This window comes from Euleptes europaea, chromosome 4 (assembly GCF_029931775.1).
Source record: "Euleptes europaea isolate rEulEur1 chromosome 4, rEulEur1.hap1, whole genome shotgun sequence".
Classification (NCBI taxonomy): Eukaryota; Metazoa; Chordata; class Lepidosauria; order Squamata; family Sphaerodactylidae; genus Euleptes; species Euleptes europaea.
Genome location: NC_079315.1, coordinates 88,256,494 through 88,272,215, shown reverse-complemented (window position 1 = coordinate 88,272,215; position 15,722 = coordinate 88,256,494). Strand labels below are relative to the sequence as shown.

The window sequence follows — 15,722 nt, the reverse complement described above, 5'->3', positions numbered from 1 at the left end:
TTTCCCCCTTAAAATATCCCATATAAATCATAGGTTTATAACCTTTGGCTTCAGTACCATAGTTGCAAAGGTAAAAGGGGAACCAAAGCAGCTTAAATTGTCCTCCTTTTCTCCTCTTTATATTCACAACAACCGTGTGAGGTAGGTTAGGCTGAGTGTGTGTGACTAATCAAAGTCACCCAGCAAGCTTCAGTGACGGAGTGGGGATTCAAACCTGGGTCTCCCCAATCCGAGTCCAACACTCTAATCACTATCCCATACTACGGATGATTTGCCTCTGCGTAATGTGTGAAAAAGTCATCGTATACAACCTGTTGCTCAGCAATATATATTTAAAAATACTAAACATAAAAAATAAATTGTAAACTTGTCCAGGATTAACTGATGTGAAATTCCTACATTTTATGTTGTAGAGGAGCTATGGCTCAGTGGTATAGCCTCTGCTTGGCATGCAGAAGGTCCCAGGTTCAATCCCCGGCATCTCCAGTAAGGACCAGGCAGTAGTTGGTATGAAAGACCTCTGCCTGATATCCTGGAGACCTGCTGCCAGGCAGCTTCATGTATTATAAATAAGTAGCATGGGGTTACTTTGCAAGTGGTAAGTTTCAAAGTGGACACCACTTCAAAAAGGCTTAGAACCACTTGCCTTTGGGGATTGTGACCTAAGGAAAAGCCATGTCGAGGGCACAGGTAAAATGAAACTGGCTGCGCTGCCTTCCGCAGGAAAATGATTCTTTGAGTTCTCAAACTGCTGCCTGCCTAACCTTAGAATCATAGAAACATAGAGCTGGAAGGGACCTCAAGGATCATTTAGTCCAACCCCCTGCACGATGCAGGAAATTCATAATTACCTTCCCTCCCCCACTCCCCCCCAGTGCCCCCTGCTCTATGCCCAGAGGAAGGCAAAAAAAAAAGAAAAAGAAACACCCCAGGATCTCTGGCCAGTTTGGCCTGGAGGAAGATTCCTTTCTGACCCTATGTTGTGAGCCACCCAAAACCTGGCATTGCCAGGGAGGGATGTGTATCAATCAAATAAATAAATAAAATTCCCATAAAGCTATGCAAAGAATGATCATGCGTGAAATAATTTTGATACATGGACTTTAATGAACCGATTAGTAAGTCTTTTTATTTATAAAAACAGCATTTATGTATAAATAAATGATTGGTTTCTCACTCTTTAGATAAACAGTTGATTGCAGAGAGGGGTACAATTATCATAGGCACGTGTGGAGAAGAAAACCAGGACCTCCATGGAGCTGTGTGAGAATGTGCTGATTACACTGTACTATACTCTTTGAATAGGAGCCCCATGGCGCAGAGTGTTAAGCTGCAGTACTGCAGTCAAAAGCTCTACTTATGACCTGAGTTCGATCCCAACAGAAGTTGGTTTCAGGTAGCCGGCTCAAGGTTGACTCAGTCTTCCATCCTTCCGAGGTCGGTAAAATGAGTACCCAGCTTGCTGGGGGTAAAGGGAAGATGACTGGGGAAGGCACTGGCAAACCACCCCGCAAACAAAGTCTGCCTAGTAAACGTCGGGATGTGACATCACCCCATGGGTCAGGAATGACCCGGTGCTTGCACAGGGGACCTTTACCTTTACTTGCCACCAGTAAGCATAATAGGAACTGAACCAACAGGTATTGACCATCCCTAGCTGTAGCTGTTCATAATGTGCATGGCTTACTTATCACACACGTGCATTTGTAGCATTAACTATTTTGTCACAAAACTATAATTATTTATCCCATTTTTATCACACCTCACCTCCAGAGAGCTCAATGCAGCTTATATTGGTTTTGTTTTAGCTTCACAACAACCCGGTAAGGATTGTTGGGCTAAGAGCAAGTGACTGATCTGTTATCACTTGGTGAGCTAAGCTTCATGGGCCTCCCTGGTTCTAATTGGACACTGTAAATCTGTCACACCATACTGACTCACTAGTTGTGAGAGAGAGGAGAGCTGTGGCTCAGTGGTAGAGCCTCTGCTTGGCATGCAGAAGGTCCCAGGTTCAATCCCCGGCCTCTCCAGTTAAAGGGACTAGGCAAGTAGGTGATGTGAAAGACTTCTGCCTCAGACCCTGGAGAGCTGCTGCCGGTCTGAGTAGACAATACTGACTTTGATGGACGAAGGGTCTGAGTCAGTATAAGGCAGCTTCATGTGTTAATGTGTTGTGCTGGGTTTTGTTTTGTTTTAATCAAGAAATGGACACATATGAATCTTGGACTCCTGAGACAGTTCAGTGATCCATTTGTGATCCCCTTTGGCAGCTACACCTCCTAAAAAGTCTTCCTCCTGACAATACCATATAAACCAATATCACATGTTTGTACCCCATGTTAATTAATGTAGAAAACTGCCATTCCAGGTTCTGTACTCACAATGGCTAAAGGCCATTTCACCGATGGGTATGACAGACATACCTTTTTACCGCTGTGGTCGTAAGAATGAGTTTAGGGGCTCTACAGAACAATTAATCTATGATACGTGATCTTGAGTATGCACTATTAGAAATTTGTGTTTATACAGTCTCAGTAAGGACTGAAACATAATATAGTTTTGCGTTGCTGAGAGTTAGAGGATTTTGGCAGTGTGGTTCTGGGAATAATTAGTCTCTTGCAGACCAACCCTATAGTTCATGAGAACTTTTCCTGGGAAAACACATGACAATTTGTCACAACCCTTATATTATAATAATATGAGATTAAGCAAGTGCTCTATATACCACCTTAAAGAAAACCAGCCAATTTAGAATAATGGCTGGTATCTTTTTGGCTGTTGCGTCCTTAGCTGTGTAGACCCCTCTGCAGAACTACATAGCTATGTCAAGAAAAACCGCAGAACAATAAATACTTGCAGCATAATCCAATAACTCTATTTACAATAATTGACTCTTTTAATTAGACACAGAGAGCTGCAGTGAAGTAATGGCTTAAGGAGCATAAAAGCCGTTAAAGGCTGAAAATGGTTTCCAGAGCATTAAAAAAAAAACCAGCCATGTACATTTCGCTGAAGAACATAATGTGACAATCTAATTAAAGAGTTACATTTTCCTCAATGAGAAAGGCATGGGTGCAGGCCACAGTGGATCAGTTACACATTCAACTTGCACATTGTATTGACCTCAACATTTTAAAACTTGAATCTGAAACGAAGTCTCAGGACCTAACAAGAGCAATGTATCTCATGTCCCCATAAGTGTTCTTAGAAACATAATTATATACCTAATTCTAAACACATTGTGTTGGATTCAAAGGCTCTTTGAGAAGTCAGTGGAAGGGATTCGTCGGATCCATCATATTTACTTGTTAATATTTCCTGCTCATTCCAGTGGAACCTACTCCAGAGTAAAACGTACTTAGAATGGCAGCCCTGAAAATAACTTTTATTGAAACCAAAAGAGCTTCCATCTAACCAAATGTGTTTAGAAGAAGCGTGACAATGATAAAATGATAGTTACATGAATGTTCCTACGCCTGATGGCATGGGGGCGGGTGGGCACATCTTTGAGGCAAAATTTAAACATTCATGTTTATTATCAGTACTCTTCACATTAAAACAAAAAAATGTTGGAAAGTGAGACCGGTCAAAGGGGAACGTGAACTTAATCCAGCAAAAAGAAAACTTAAGATCGTTCAACAAAAGCTTTGCCATTCTCTTTTCCAGAGATGATGGAGTCTTTTTGCCATCACCACTTTGACTGGCCTCCCACCCTCCAGGAACAGAGGGTTGACATGAGACCTGTAATAAACAGACACCACCCCTGGCTCCAGTTAGAGCCGTTTCTGTTTATGGCAGCGCTGAATCTAGCTCCCACTAGAGCAACTCGTCTCTCTAACATGCTCTCAGATAAGGACACCGAGCTAACCTTTAAAATGGCCAAATTTGGATGGCGAGTAATGAAGACTAGGTGAGCATGGGTCGAACCTAATGGATGAGTGTTTTTATATTTATATATGGACTGTAACTGTGTTTTATTTAAGCTTAGTTTTAATGGTTCGCTTATGACTGTATGATTATGTTTGACAAGTATTTATTGATGTATATAGCTATTATTCTTTTATTACGTAAAAGTTTTTATTGTTGGTCTTGGACCGTATTAAACTATATGTCTATGAATCTAGCTCCCAAAGGGTTTGTAAAAAATTTCTCTCCACTAAAATACAGTCATATTCTGCTTCATTTGAATCAATTAGAGTCTGTTCATTGGCTTCAACGGAATTAAAGATTTAAAAAAACATTTACAAATGAGCAGACTAGCCTCTTGACTGTAACAGGCCTCTTGGCTGAACAGAAGGAGGTTAGGCTATCATTATTGTTTCTATTTGTTAAGGATCATCAACATGTAGATGAGTACATTAATCTATTTATTTATTTTCAATTTCTATCTGGCCCTCAGTCCCCGGCCAACATATGTGCTCATCACCCCAATAAACAGGTTACTTACCGGTACCAATAAACTGTTATCATCTGCTCTTTCCAGGGCTCTTCTCAACGGAATAGTATTTCCCCCTACATTGTCATTTAAAACTAGATTATGTTCTATTATCTCATCTGATATGATCCAAAAGTGCCTCTATATCTTGCCCTTGCTCATAATTTTTTCATTGTGTTTGTTTCTATCAGATGCCAATTATTTCTTCATACCTTTTATCTTATTTACTCCTCATGTTGCTAACTCTCCTTCTTCCTACATGATTCATCCAAAGACCACATCCCTCATTACACAGAGGCAAACCTATGATTGGGGGTGGGAGGCACGCTGAGCACACATCTTTGCCAGGGAGCCCCCTTCCTCTCAGGTGGGGGACAAGGCACAACTGTAGTTTGCGGTGCCTGGCAGCTGCCCCACTATCCCTTGTGGATCAACTGGCGAAGAAGAAGATGAAGAAAATGAAGAAAAAAAGGAGGTAGAAGTAGAAGAAAGAAGAAGAGGAGGAGGAGGAGGTAAAAGAAGAAGAAAGAAGAAGAGGAGGAGGAGGAGGTAGAAGTAGAAGAAAGAAGAAGATGATGATGATGAAAAAGAGGAAGAGGTGGAGGAAGAGGAAGAGGAAGAAGAAGTGGTTTTTATACCTTGATTTTCTCTACCTTTAAGGAATCTCAAAGTGGCTTACAATCACCTTCCCTTTCTCTCCCCACAACAGATCCCTTGTGAGGTAGGTGGGAGAACAGTCAGGTCTCCAGGTCACCCAGCAGACTTCATGTGGAGGAGTGGGGAATCAAATCCGGTTCTCCAGATTAGAGTCCACCGCTCTTAACCACTACGCCATGCAAGATGGGACCGTTGTCATGCAGGATCAGAGCCCTCCAAGGCAACAGCAGATGGAGCAGTTGTAGAGCATTTCTTCATGAGATCATGAAGTGCCTTTTGGATGGTTACAGCATGTGCCTTGGGGGGGCGGTTATCTGGCATCTGTGACTTCCTCTTGGGGCTGCCCCTTCACACCTCTGGGTGGTACTGCTCTGACTCAGGGATACTCATATTGGGATTGCAGTTGGTCTTTTGGTGCCAGCGGGCTTCTGTTTTGTTCAGCTGCAAAGTATCTTAGAGGTCCAGTGGCGCCTTGAAGGTCGACCCCACATATTGGTCCCCACCCCCTTTCCACACACACACTTCACTGGCTGCTGTGCTCAGCTCCACACTGAACAGGCTGGTGGGTGATCTCAGGGCCTGCCATGGCGAGGGGGAGTCACTGGGTCCCACACTCCTCACAACACTGCTGGCCTGTCATAAGCCATGCCGCTGGGTGATGCAGGAGGAGGGGAGCCAGGCTGGAGGCAAGAAGCCGCCACTGTTGGGCAGCACTGAGGGGCTGTGGAGCGACGTCCCTGTCAAAACGGCCGCTCTCCAGGGTGGCCCATTGGCTGGGCTGTCCTTTTCCCCCTTTTGTGGTTTGCAAAGGCAAAACATCAGCTTGGAGGTCTTTGCTGCCTCTCTGCATGTGGGGAATGAGCCAGGAGGAGACCTGCCCATGCTGTCCCAGGGCCTTTCCACTGAGCTATGCCTATCTGTGCAATAGTCTCTGTCTGAGCCCACCTGGCTGGTGGTGATGTCAGGGCTGCAGTGGAGGGCCAAATGCCAACTGGCATGCCTCCCCTGAATGGAGGAGGAGGAGGAGAGTTGTTTTTCACATGCCGACTTTTTCTACCACTTAAGGAAATCAAACCACCTTACAATCACCTTCCCTTCTCCACAACAGACACCCTGTGAGGTAGGTGGGGCTGATAGAACTGTGACTAGCCCAAGGTCACCCAGCTGGCTTCATGTAAAGGAGTAGGGAAACCAACCCGGTTCACCAGATTAGTGTCCACCACTCATGCGGAGGAGTGAGGAATCAAACCTGGTTCTCCAGATCAGAAGCCACCGCTCCAAACCACCCATCTTAACCACTACACCACACTGGCTTACCCTCTTACCCTCTTGGTCCAGTGGTTGGGATCCTGGCCTGGGAGGGGTGGGTTTGAGCCTGGCCTCTGGTTTTGGGCGGGGGGATCAGCCTTCTTGTTTCACTTTTCATGGCTACGGGGAACGAGGCTTGGAGAAGGGATCTTGGAGAAGATATCTGGGCAGCACTTTTGCTAGTCAGGCCTTTGCTGGGAAAGGGGTGGGTGTCCTGTCCACTGCATGTGTGCCCTTCCCTTATTGATGGGGGGGGGCAGCTTGGGCGTTGGGCCTTTGTTGGTTGCGCTGTTGCTGGGTTTTCCCTCCCTGTCTGCTGGCTCTCCATGGGGGATGGGGTGGCATAGAGGGGCAGTGGCCAGATCGGCAGGTGGAGATTGGCTGCACTTATGTGTGCCACTCACAGGGGCATAATCAGTGGCCCCTTGTCTGATCCATGGCTATTGCTGGGGTTGCTATGGACTCTGGCATGGTTGCTATGCCATCTGTGCCTTGTGGAAAAATGCCGGTTGTTATTTCTTCGTTATTTCCCAAAATGCCATTTTAAAAATACTGATATGTAGCACAACCTTTCTGAGCATTTGAATTGGCTCAAAGTTTTGGCTGCATCAGGAGGGAAAGATAGAGAGAGGCCCTTTACTTCTTTTATTTTTTGGCAGGGTTACAGTGGCCTTGCTATCTCTTGGGTCTTCTAAACATTTGTAATAGAAATAAGGCCTTGCAGTTAAGATAGTTATTTTATGAGTGTAGTTATTTTTCTCAATGGGCCTCCTGCTAGGGAATTATGCGGGGCGTCTTAAATTTGGAAACTTCTGCTTAGGTTTTGTACTGTAGTAAAGGTTGGCCTAAGAGCCCCGTGGCACAGAGTGGTAAGCTGCAGTACTGCAGTCAAAAGCTCTGCTCACAACCTGAGTTCGATCCCAATGGAAGTCGGTTTCAGGTAGCCGGTTCAAGGTTGACTCAGCCTTCCATCCTTCCGAGGTCGGTCAAATGAGTACCCAGCTTGCTGGGGGTAAAGGGAAGATGACTGGGGAAGGCACTGGCAAACCACCCCGTAAAACAAAGTCTGCCTAGGAAACTTCGGGATGTTACGTCACCCCATGGGTCAGGAATGACCCGGTGCTTGCACAAGGGACCTTTACCTTTTTAAAGGTTGGCCTGCCTAGCTGTGGTGTCCCGAGGCATACAAGTCTGCCTATAAAAACCAATTCTTCTTCTTCTTGTCTCACATCCTGAAGTGACAGAAAGACCTTCTGAGGTGGACACTGAATCAAGTTGGTTGGCTTGGGGGTGCCCTCCTTACATAGTTTTTACCTGGGCATTTACTGTCACTATCAGGGCCAAATGTCATTGGCCACTGTAATGTTTCCCAGCCCAGGGTCTGTCCCAGCTTGTGTCTAGCAAGCCAATTAGATGCAACCCTGCCCCACAAAAGCCTGGGAGAATTTGTTTTGCCAAGGGAAACCCAACCTTCCCAGTAGGATGCCTTTCCCTTTGGTGCGGCCACCACTTCCCAGTATTAACCCCTCATCAGTTCCATGCCAGGAGGAGCATCAAAAGGTTGTTTGGCAATGTTGGTGCCTGGCAAGGCTTGTGGGTAGGAATCAAGACAGCTTCTTTATTTCTTAAGCAAGCACAAAACTTGGTTCTACTATCAACACCTCTAGAGAGTACACAGGCTGCAGAAAGTATGGTGCAGATACTAATGAAAATAGAGGAAAGATTTCTAGCCTAACTTGGAAACTATAATTCACAGTGGGTAGCCGTGTTAGTCTGTTTGCAGTAGTCAAAAAGGGCAAGAGTCCAGTAGCACCTTAAAGACTAACAAAAATATTTTCTGGTAGGGTATGAGCTTTCGTGAGCCACAGCTCATACCCTACCAGAAAATATTTTTGTTAGTCTTTAAGGTGCTACTGGACTCTTGCCCTTTTTGACTATTGGAAACTATAGTTACCTGGAACTTGCTTCCCCCCACACACACATCTGGAAGATGCAAATGTGTATACACATAAGAGGGTGCTCTCTGGCTGTCCCACCCACACATGTAGTTGCTACGCTACATTGCACCTCCACTCTTTAGCAGCCACTTACTTACTAGTAGCCCTGCCTAAGTCTTGGCCTTATGGTGTCCGATCCAGCCCAGCGAAAAGTTTTCTTGCACAAATTTCATTTAAAATGATCAGGAGCTCCGCAAGAGCAGAACCCTCCCGATTCTTTTGGGTCCTCCAGGAAATCTCCCGCTGTGTTGGCCAACTAGCAGAGGCCAAAATTAGGCATGTCTACAGTTCTATGGTCTTTCGTTTCTAGCCCAGTGGGGGTATATTTGTCCCCTTAATAACCCGTTGCAAAGAAAAAAATCTGCTTTCTAAACAGAATCAATACATTTCTCAGGACGATCCTATGTAGATTTACATGACCCTAAACCCACTTGTTTCATAGGATTGGGCTGCCAAGCGCGCTAAACCACACTGATCACTGCGGGCGGTTGTGACTTTCCTTGCTGGATTTCTTGGAGCCCTTGTTATTACTGGGTAGAGATGGTCCAAATCAAATTGCCAAGGACTCTCACAAGCTGACCCGCGTGTGCTTTCCAGGACGTTTTGGGCCATGGGAGGTTTTGCCTTGGATTTGCTGCTTTCTGGATGCACATTTTCCCCATCCGAATTCTCAAAACTCTGCATGGGGGTTTATTTTTGACTTTTGAGAATTCAGATGAGGGAAATATGCATCTAGAGAGCAGCAAATCGAAGAAAAAACCTCCCATGCATAAGGGGCCTTAGACACATCTCAGGTACTGATATATAATCACGTTTAAAGTAGTTGTTGGAATCTCAGTTGAAGAACCGATATTTCCTCTTCCCAGGTCTGCTGCTGTGACCTTTCCAATTACACAGAAGCCTCCTATGAGCTTTCCAGGTTTGTCCTCTTTACTATAGTTGGCGACCTTATCTATTCAAGGATGAGGCTGGAATTGAAGGACGCAGCAGCCAAGCTCATTTTATCTTAAGGTAAAACATACTTTCTCCTGACCTGGATAGCCCCAGGCTAGGCTGATCTCATCAGGGTCAGCCCTGGTTAGTATTTGGATGGGAGACCCCCAAAGAATACCAGGGTCGTGACCTGAAGGCAGGCGATGGCAAATCACCTCTGAAGGTCTCTTGCCTTGAAAACCTTATAGGGTTGCCATAAGTCAGATGTGACTTGACTGCACACACTCAAACCGGGGTGGAAACAAGCTGCTTGGGTGGATGGATCGCAGTGCAGGTTTTGATTCCACTTTCACCTTTCCCAGACATCGTCGTGCTGAACAAGCCTGGACCATATAAATCAGGACCGATCCGTTTCTACTCGGTAGTCTTAATACTGTGGGCTACAAATCCCCCACCACCACCACCACCAAAAGCAGTTTTGGTTTGTTCCACTTTTCTAAACCCTGTGCCCTTCTAAACCCACTGACTCCAATGAACGTAGACGGGTGTAACTCTGTCTAGGATAGGGTTAAGAAGATGGAGGATGAACGATGAAATTCTTTAAAGGAAGGATATCCTAGAGCAATGCCAGAAAGGTAGGATTGCCCTGTAAAAGTTCACAACCGCTCAGAGGGGGCTGGGCTCAGGCCTTTCCTTCAGTGGGGGGTGGGAGAGGCAAATACCTCAAAGGTCAAGAAAAGGCACTCTGCACTTGCTTAGAAGCCCTGTCTGTTTTGTTATTTGGTACGTTATTTAGCATGAACCTTGACACAAATGAGCCTTGGAAAGGGGGGGGCTGGCACCCGCTACTTTTAAACAGATACTCTCCTCCTATGCACACTTACTTGGGAGGGCCTAGGATTGGGCTGCGCGCCCAGCTAGTCGGAACTACCCTGGGCTTAGCCCGCACCAGTCCGTGGGAAAGGAACTAGCTGGGCCGCTCGGGTTTTGTTCGTCTCCAGGTCGCCTCCAAGGCGTTTGGCCGCCCGAAGAGCGGCTGCAGTGCGTGAAGGGCTCCCTTGGACGGCTGGATCGCGCTCCGCTTGGCCGGGTGGTCTCCTGTTGACAGCCAGGCGAGGGGTCTCGACGCCTCCAGGCGGGGCCGGAGGGGGAGAATTTCTTCGCCCCGCGGGATTCCGGCGCTGGACCTCCGGAGCCCCCTTCGCCTCCCGGCCGCAGGTCCCCTCCGCTTTGGAAACGGCTTGGGCCATTTATGCACGGGAGGTTTTGCTTTGGATTTGCCGCTCTCTAGGTGCACCTTTCCCCCACCCGAATTCTCCAAACTCTGCATGGGGGCTTATTGTTGAGTTTTGAGCACTTGGATGGGGAAAATGTGCATCTAGAGAGCGGCAAATCCAAGGCACAACCTCCTATGCATAAATGGCAATGAAGCGGCCTTATACTGAGTCAGACCCTTGGTCCATCGAAGTCAGTATTGACTACTCAGACTGGCAGCGGCTCTCCTGGGTCTCAGGCAGTGAGAGGTCTTTCACATCACCTGCCTGCCTAGCCCCTTTAGCTAGAGATGCCGGGGACTGAACCTGGGACCCTCTGTATGCCAAGCAGTTGTTCTGCCCCTGAGCCACGGCCTCTTCCCCTTCGCTCCTCCGGTCTGCGCCTGGCGCGTCTCCGGAGAGAAAGGGGCAAGAGCATCCTGGCTCCTCTCCAGACCCTGCGCAAGATCCCTAATCGCTTCTGTGAACCAACCACACGGACTTGAAGCTGACAGGGAGTATTTAACCTCCACTTGCTAGTGTTGCGGTTTTATATACCGTCAAACAGGTAATACGAGCAACATGTATTATTATTCAGTGGCACGATAAAAAGACTCAGGGCGGGTTCCACGAATGTTTATAATTTTGACGCCGGATCTGGGAGACCCAGGTTCAAATCCCCCCTGCGCCATGAAGCTCCCTGGCTGACCTTGGGCCAGTCGATCTCTCATCTTCGCCTACCTCACAGGGTCGTTGTAGGGGGATAAAAAGGAGGACGTGAGACCGATGTGTTCCGCTTCGTGGGCGGGATGAAAATGCATGAGCGCTTCTAGGATAGATCCCCTCCCCGCCCCCCGTCGCAGGGGGACTAATTCAGTGTGTTTGGTGGGAGGGGGAGGGGCCGATTGCTGTTCATGCTTTAACATCCCTCCGAAGTTTACCCGATTTGGAGAGGGGAGGACTCTAGGTGCATTGAGCGGAACTGTTCAGAAAGGCATTCCCGTAAAGTGAATATAAAGCTGACGCCTGTGGGGTTTACAGAAATCTTTATTCTGCACATTATGCTTTGCATTATTCACTGACTGTGCATTCCATTTTTATTCTGTTTATTGTAGGCGATGCCATGTTTCGCTGCGTTGTTCTCCCGTCTCGTATTACCTGCTCTCCAGGGCTCGTGGCTTTTATTTTGTTGGTCGCACGCACCCTGCCGATCCAGCTGCTCCGGTTTGAGCTGCGATCCGCCTGGAGCCTCCGAGCGGAAGGCGGACCACAAAGGCCACTCCGCAAGGCGGCAGGCCTTTCCAAAAGGAAGGGCGGTCCCTGCCCCGAGCACTTTACAACTTCAACTTGCCCAGGAGAGAAGGGCGAAAATATTACAGATTTTGTACATATTATATTATATATATTATAGAAATATTATAGATTATTGTTACAAATTACAATACAAGTTTAAATAAAAAAACAAATGTTTAAACAACAAGGTAATTGTGAAAAATAAGGGAGTGAGCTCGCTGAAGGATGCCCCTGCCCCCTCCGGTCCCCTTGTACCGACGAGGGCGTGGCGATCCCTCGCTCCGGCGCTTGCTCCCGAGTCGGCCGCCGGCGCGCAGGGTCCTCCTCCGCGGGCTTTGCGCGCCGCTCCGGGGCCGGGGCGCCGGGTGACGGCGGGCTCTGTTGATCGACTCGGTTTCTTCACACCAGCCGGGCGGGCCTTTGCTGTCTGCGGTGGTTCCCTGATCCCGCTGACCCCGGCCATGTGGTTTCACTTTCTCGTCTGATCTCAATTCCAGGACCAGCGGGGAATAAAATACAAATTGAATCGTAACCATTCACAGACCCTCCTTCGCCAACGCCTCTTAAGCCCCCTTTGTCTTGCCGGCAATTGAGAGATAAACGTCTCCCATTTGGACCCATTTCGTTTGCCCGCCTCCCCCCACCCCCCTCGAGGTGGTGTCCACCAGCTAGAAGAAAAAACAAAAAAGAAAACAATGTCCGTCCTCCCCCCTCCCCCAAGAGGCCGATTCCCATCCCCTCCCGCTTCGGGCAGCAGCACAAAGAAGCAAGAAAATTGGGTTGGGGGAAGAGAAACAAAACCGACATTCGGATTCTCGGATTTGCAACTTGGGCGCAACTTTCAAGGCGAACAGCTCTGCCCACGGGTCCTATTAGCACAATTTTCTAACAGTTAGAGCGGTTCCTCAGTGGCACAGGCTTACTCGGGAGGTGGTGAGCTCCCCTTCCCTGGAGGTTTTTAAGCAGAGGTTAGATGGCCATCTGTCAGCACTGCTGATTCTATGACCTGCAGCAATGCTGATTCTATGACCTTAAGCAGATCATGAGAGGGAGGGCATCCTGGCCATCTTGTGGGCATGGAGTAGGGGTCACTGGGGGTGTGTGGGGGAGGTAGTTTGGAATTTCCTGCATTGTGCAGGGGGCTTGACTAGATGACCCTGGTGGTCCCTTCCAACTCTATGATTCCATGCTTCTTGGGTGACATTTCTCGATAGGGAAAAGTGAAGCTGGGGCAAAAGAAGCTGAGCCCCCACTCCCGTGCTGCCCCCCCCCCCAGTCCTCCCCCTACTTCGGCTTTCTTGTCGCTGCAAACCTGTTTTCTGCCGGGTCAGGAGGGGCCGCGGCTGTTTATTCAGCTTTTCTGGAGAACGGAAACCAACCCTGAGAGGTTTCAGCCATCTCTGGCGAGGCTATCTTTGGCCAGGGCGGCCAGGGGACCCCGAGAACCCGGCGGGCCACCTCCTTCCTGCTGCAACGCGAGGACACGAAACAGGCCAGCAGCCACGCCTTTCGGGAGAGCAAAAAGAAGATCTCGGGATCGCGGGGGGCTTGCTCCAGGTCTTAACTCTAGAGTGAAGAATCGCCACATCCCCCAGGAGTCATTCTTTTAGTAAATATGGCTCTTACAAGGAACATAAATGAAGCTTTGATTATTTCAAAATGTTGCTTCAAACTGGCCTCTCGGCGCTTTCACATGTACTGAATAATCCGCTTTCAAAGCACTTTAACCATTATGGTTTGCAAGGGGATTTGGCCGTTTCCTTGGCTAAAGTGCATTGAAAGCGGATTGAAAGTACATTATTCGACATGTGTGAAAGCACCCGTTTGTAACAGCTTTGTAAGTCCCGCGTTTCGGTGTGGCGAAGTATCAACAGACCTGCCAAGGAGGCGCCCTTCATGCGAGTGGCGAAGGGAGCTTTGGCTCGAGATCGCTCAGGCTGGAATGGGCGAAAACGCACGGGAGGGTTGGGCCTTGGATTTGCCGCTCTCTAAATGCACCTTTCCCCCAGCCAGATTCTCAAAAGTCAAAAATAAGCCCCCATGCAGAGTTTTGAGAACTCAGATGGGGGAAATGTGCATCCAGAGAGTCTGTTGTGAGCCTGTCCGTTGCCCCTGGACTCTGGTATTCTTGTTTTTGATATCAAAAGCCGATGCTAATATTAAACTGTGTGAACGGCTTTATACCATTCTAGGTCAAGTGGGATTTCGGTGGGGTTGAAAAATATGGCCATGGCGGAATGTAGAGCGCTTTCAGTGGCAAGGTGCAATCTGCTCCGCTTGCATCAAAAGATTTTTGGGTGTGTGTGTTTTTTTAGCGCATAATCCCTCGGACTCCTAAATGCCCACCCTCAGCCAGTCGGTTTCAGGGCTTTCGAGATCATTTCGAATCTGGGAAACCGTCTTGCCTTCCAGCGAGACGCACACCGACTCTCCATAGCCTGGTATGTAAGTCAGCGCCCCTCGCTTTTCCCGGAACTGTCCTTCGCTTCTCAGCCAAAATACAAACCTGCTCAATAACGGGTTTTAAGCAAGCCTAAACAGTGCATTTGGGTTCCCATGTAAAGAGGTCTTCACCCCTTTATGCTCCGGAGCTGTTAATTGTGTCTACTGCTCAATTAACTCTATCAGAATTAATAGCGAAAGCCTTCGAGTCAAAAGGAAAACTGCCCTTGATTTGAATCATTCCTAATGGCTCTCTCGGGAAGCTGGTAAGTGATTTCCCCCCTCCCAAGGAATTCAGTGTTTTAGGGAAGGAAACTAATAACAGAGTAACCCTCCCCTCCCATTGGTCTGGAGAGTTAATTTATTTACCACATATTGTAAACGGCGTTTTAATCTTATTTATTAGATTAATAAATTCCTGGTGAATTTTTAAAAATTTAAACCTTTGTTCTGATGGATTTCAAGAAGAGGAAGAAGAGTTGGTTTTTATATGCCCACTTTCTCCAGCACTTAAGGAAGAATCAAACCAGTCCTTTATCCCTGCCTTGTCTTAAGGCACTTTCACTCAGCCCAAATAATGCACTTTCAGTCCACTTTCACTGCACCTTAACGATCGTTTGCAAGTGTATTTTGCCAGTTCACACAGTAAAATCCACCTTTAAAGTGGATTGAAAGTGCATTATATGGGCTGTGTGAAAGTGACCTTAGTCCAGATCTAAACATGTGGCTTTGAAAGGCAGCAGGGCTAGTGAATTTAATGCGAACAGAGACCGAGTAAATGACAGGATGGGTACCCTCACACATCCGGAATAATGCACTCTCAATCCCATTCCAATGCACTTTAACAATCGTTTGCAAGTGGGTTTTACCATTTCACACAATAAAATAATGCACTTTCAATCCACTTTGCCTCTGGATTTTACTGTGTGAAGTGGTAAAACCCGCTTGCAAATGATTGTTAAAGTGCATTGGAAGGGGACTGAAAGTGCATTATTCGGCATGTGTGAAAGCGCCCGATGTCTTTGAGCTTGGAGAAATGTTCTCTGTCGACTCCCGTTTCGCAGGCTGAGGAGGGACTGAGAATTCTAAGAAGAGACCCACAAGCCCCTCTCTCCTGATTTCAATACGTTTACTTCCAAGTTTGCCTGAAATCTTTTACAGCCTTCTTTGAAACGGGAAGAAGTTCTAGGAGAAGGAAGGGAATTAAAAAAAAAAAAAAAACGCGGTAGGAACCATTCACCTAAAAGGCCCATGGGCAGGTCCGAAGCATCTTATATCGGCCATTTATGCATGGGAGGTTTTGCTTTGGATTGGCCGCTCCCTAGGTGCACATTTCCCCCCATCCAAATTCTCAAAACTCTGCACGGGGGCGTATTGTTGAGTTTTGAGAATTCGGATGGGGAA

The 15,722-nt window shown here is 47.4% G+C and overlaps 1 protein-coding gene across 1 annotated transcript in view; it reads right to left on the bottom strand.

Moving 5' to 3' along the window:
• Nucleotides 1-13,266: 13,266 nt before the first annotated feature.
• TMEM174 (transmembrane protein 174) overlaps nt 13,267-15,722 on the bottom strand; it is a 66,657-nt gene continuing 64,201 nt past the window's right edge. Inside the window, exons 3-5 of the mRNA XM_056849018.1 lie at nt 14,223-14,382; nt 13,753-13,813; nt 13,267-13,382 (exon numbers count right to left, since the gene is read on the bottom strand). Of these exons, the coding sequence (XP_056704996.1) occupies nt 13,267-13,382; nt 13,753-13,813; nt 14,223-14,382 (337 nt within the window). The remainder of the gene's footprint in view (nt 13,383-13,752; nt 13,814-14,222; nt 14,383-15,722) is intronic.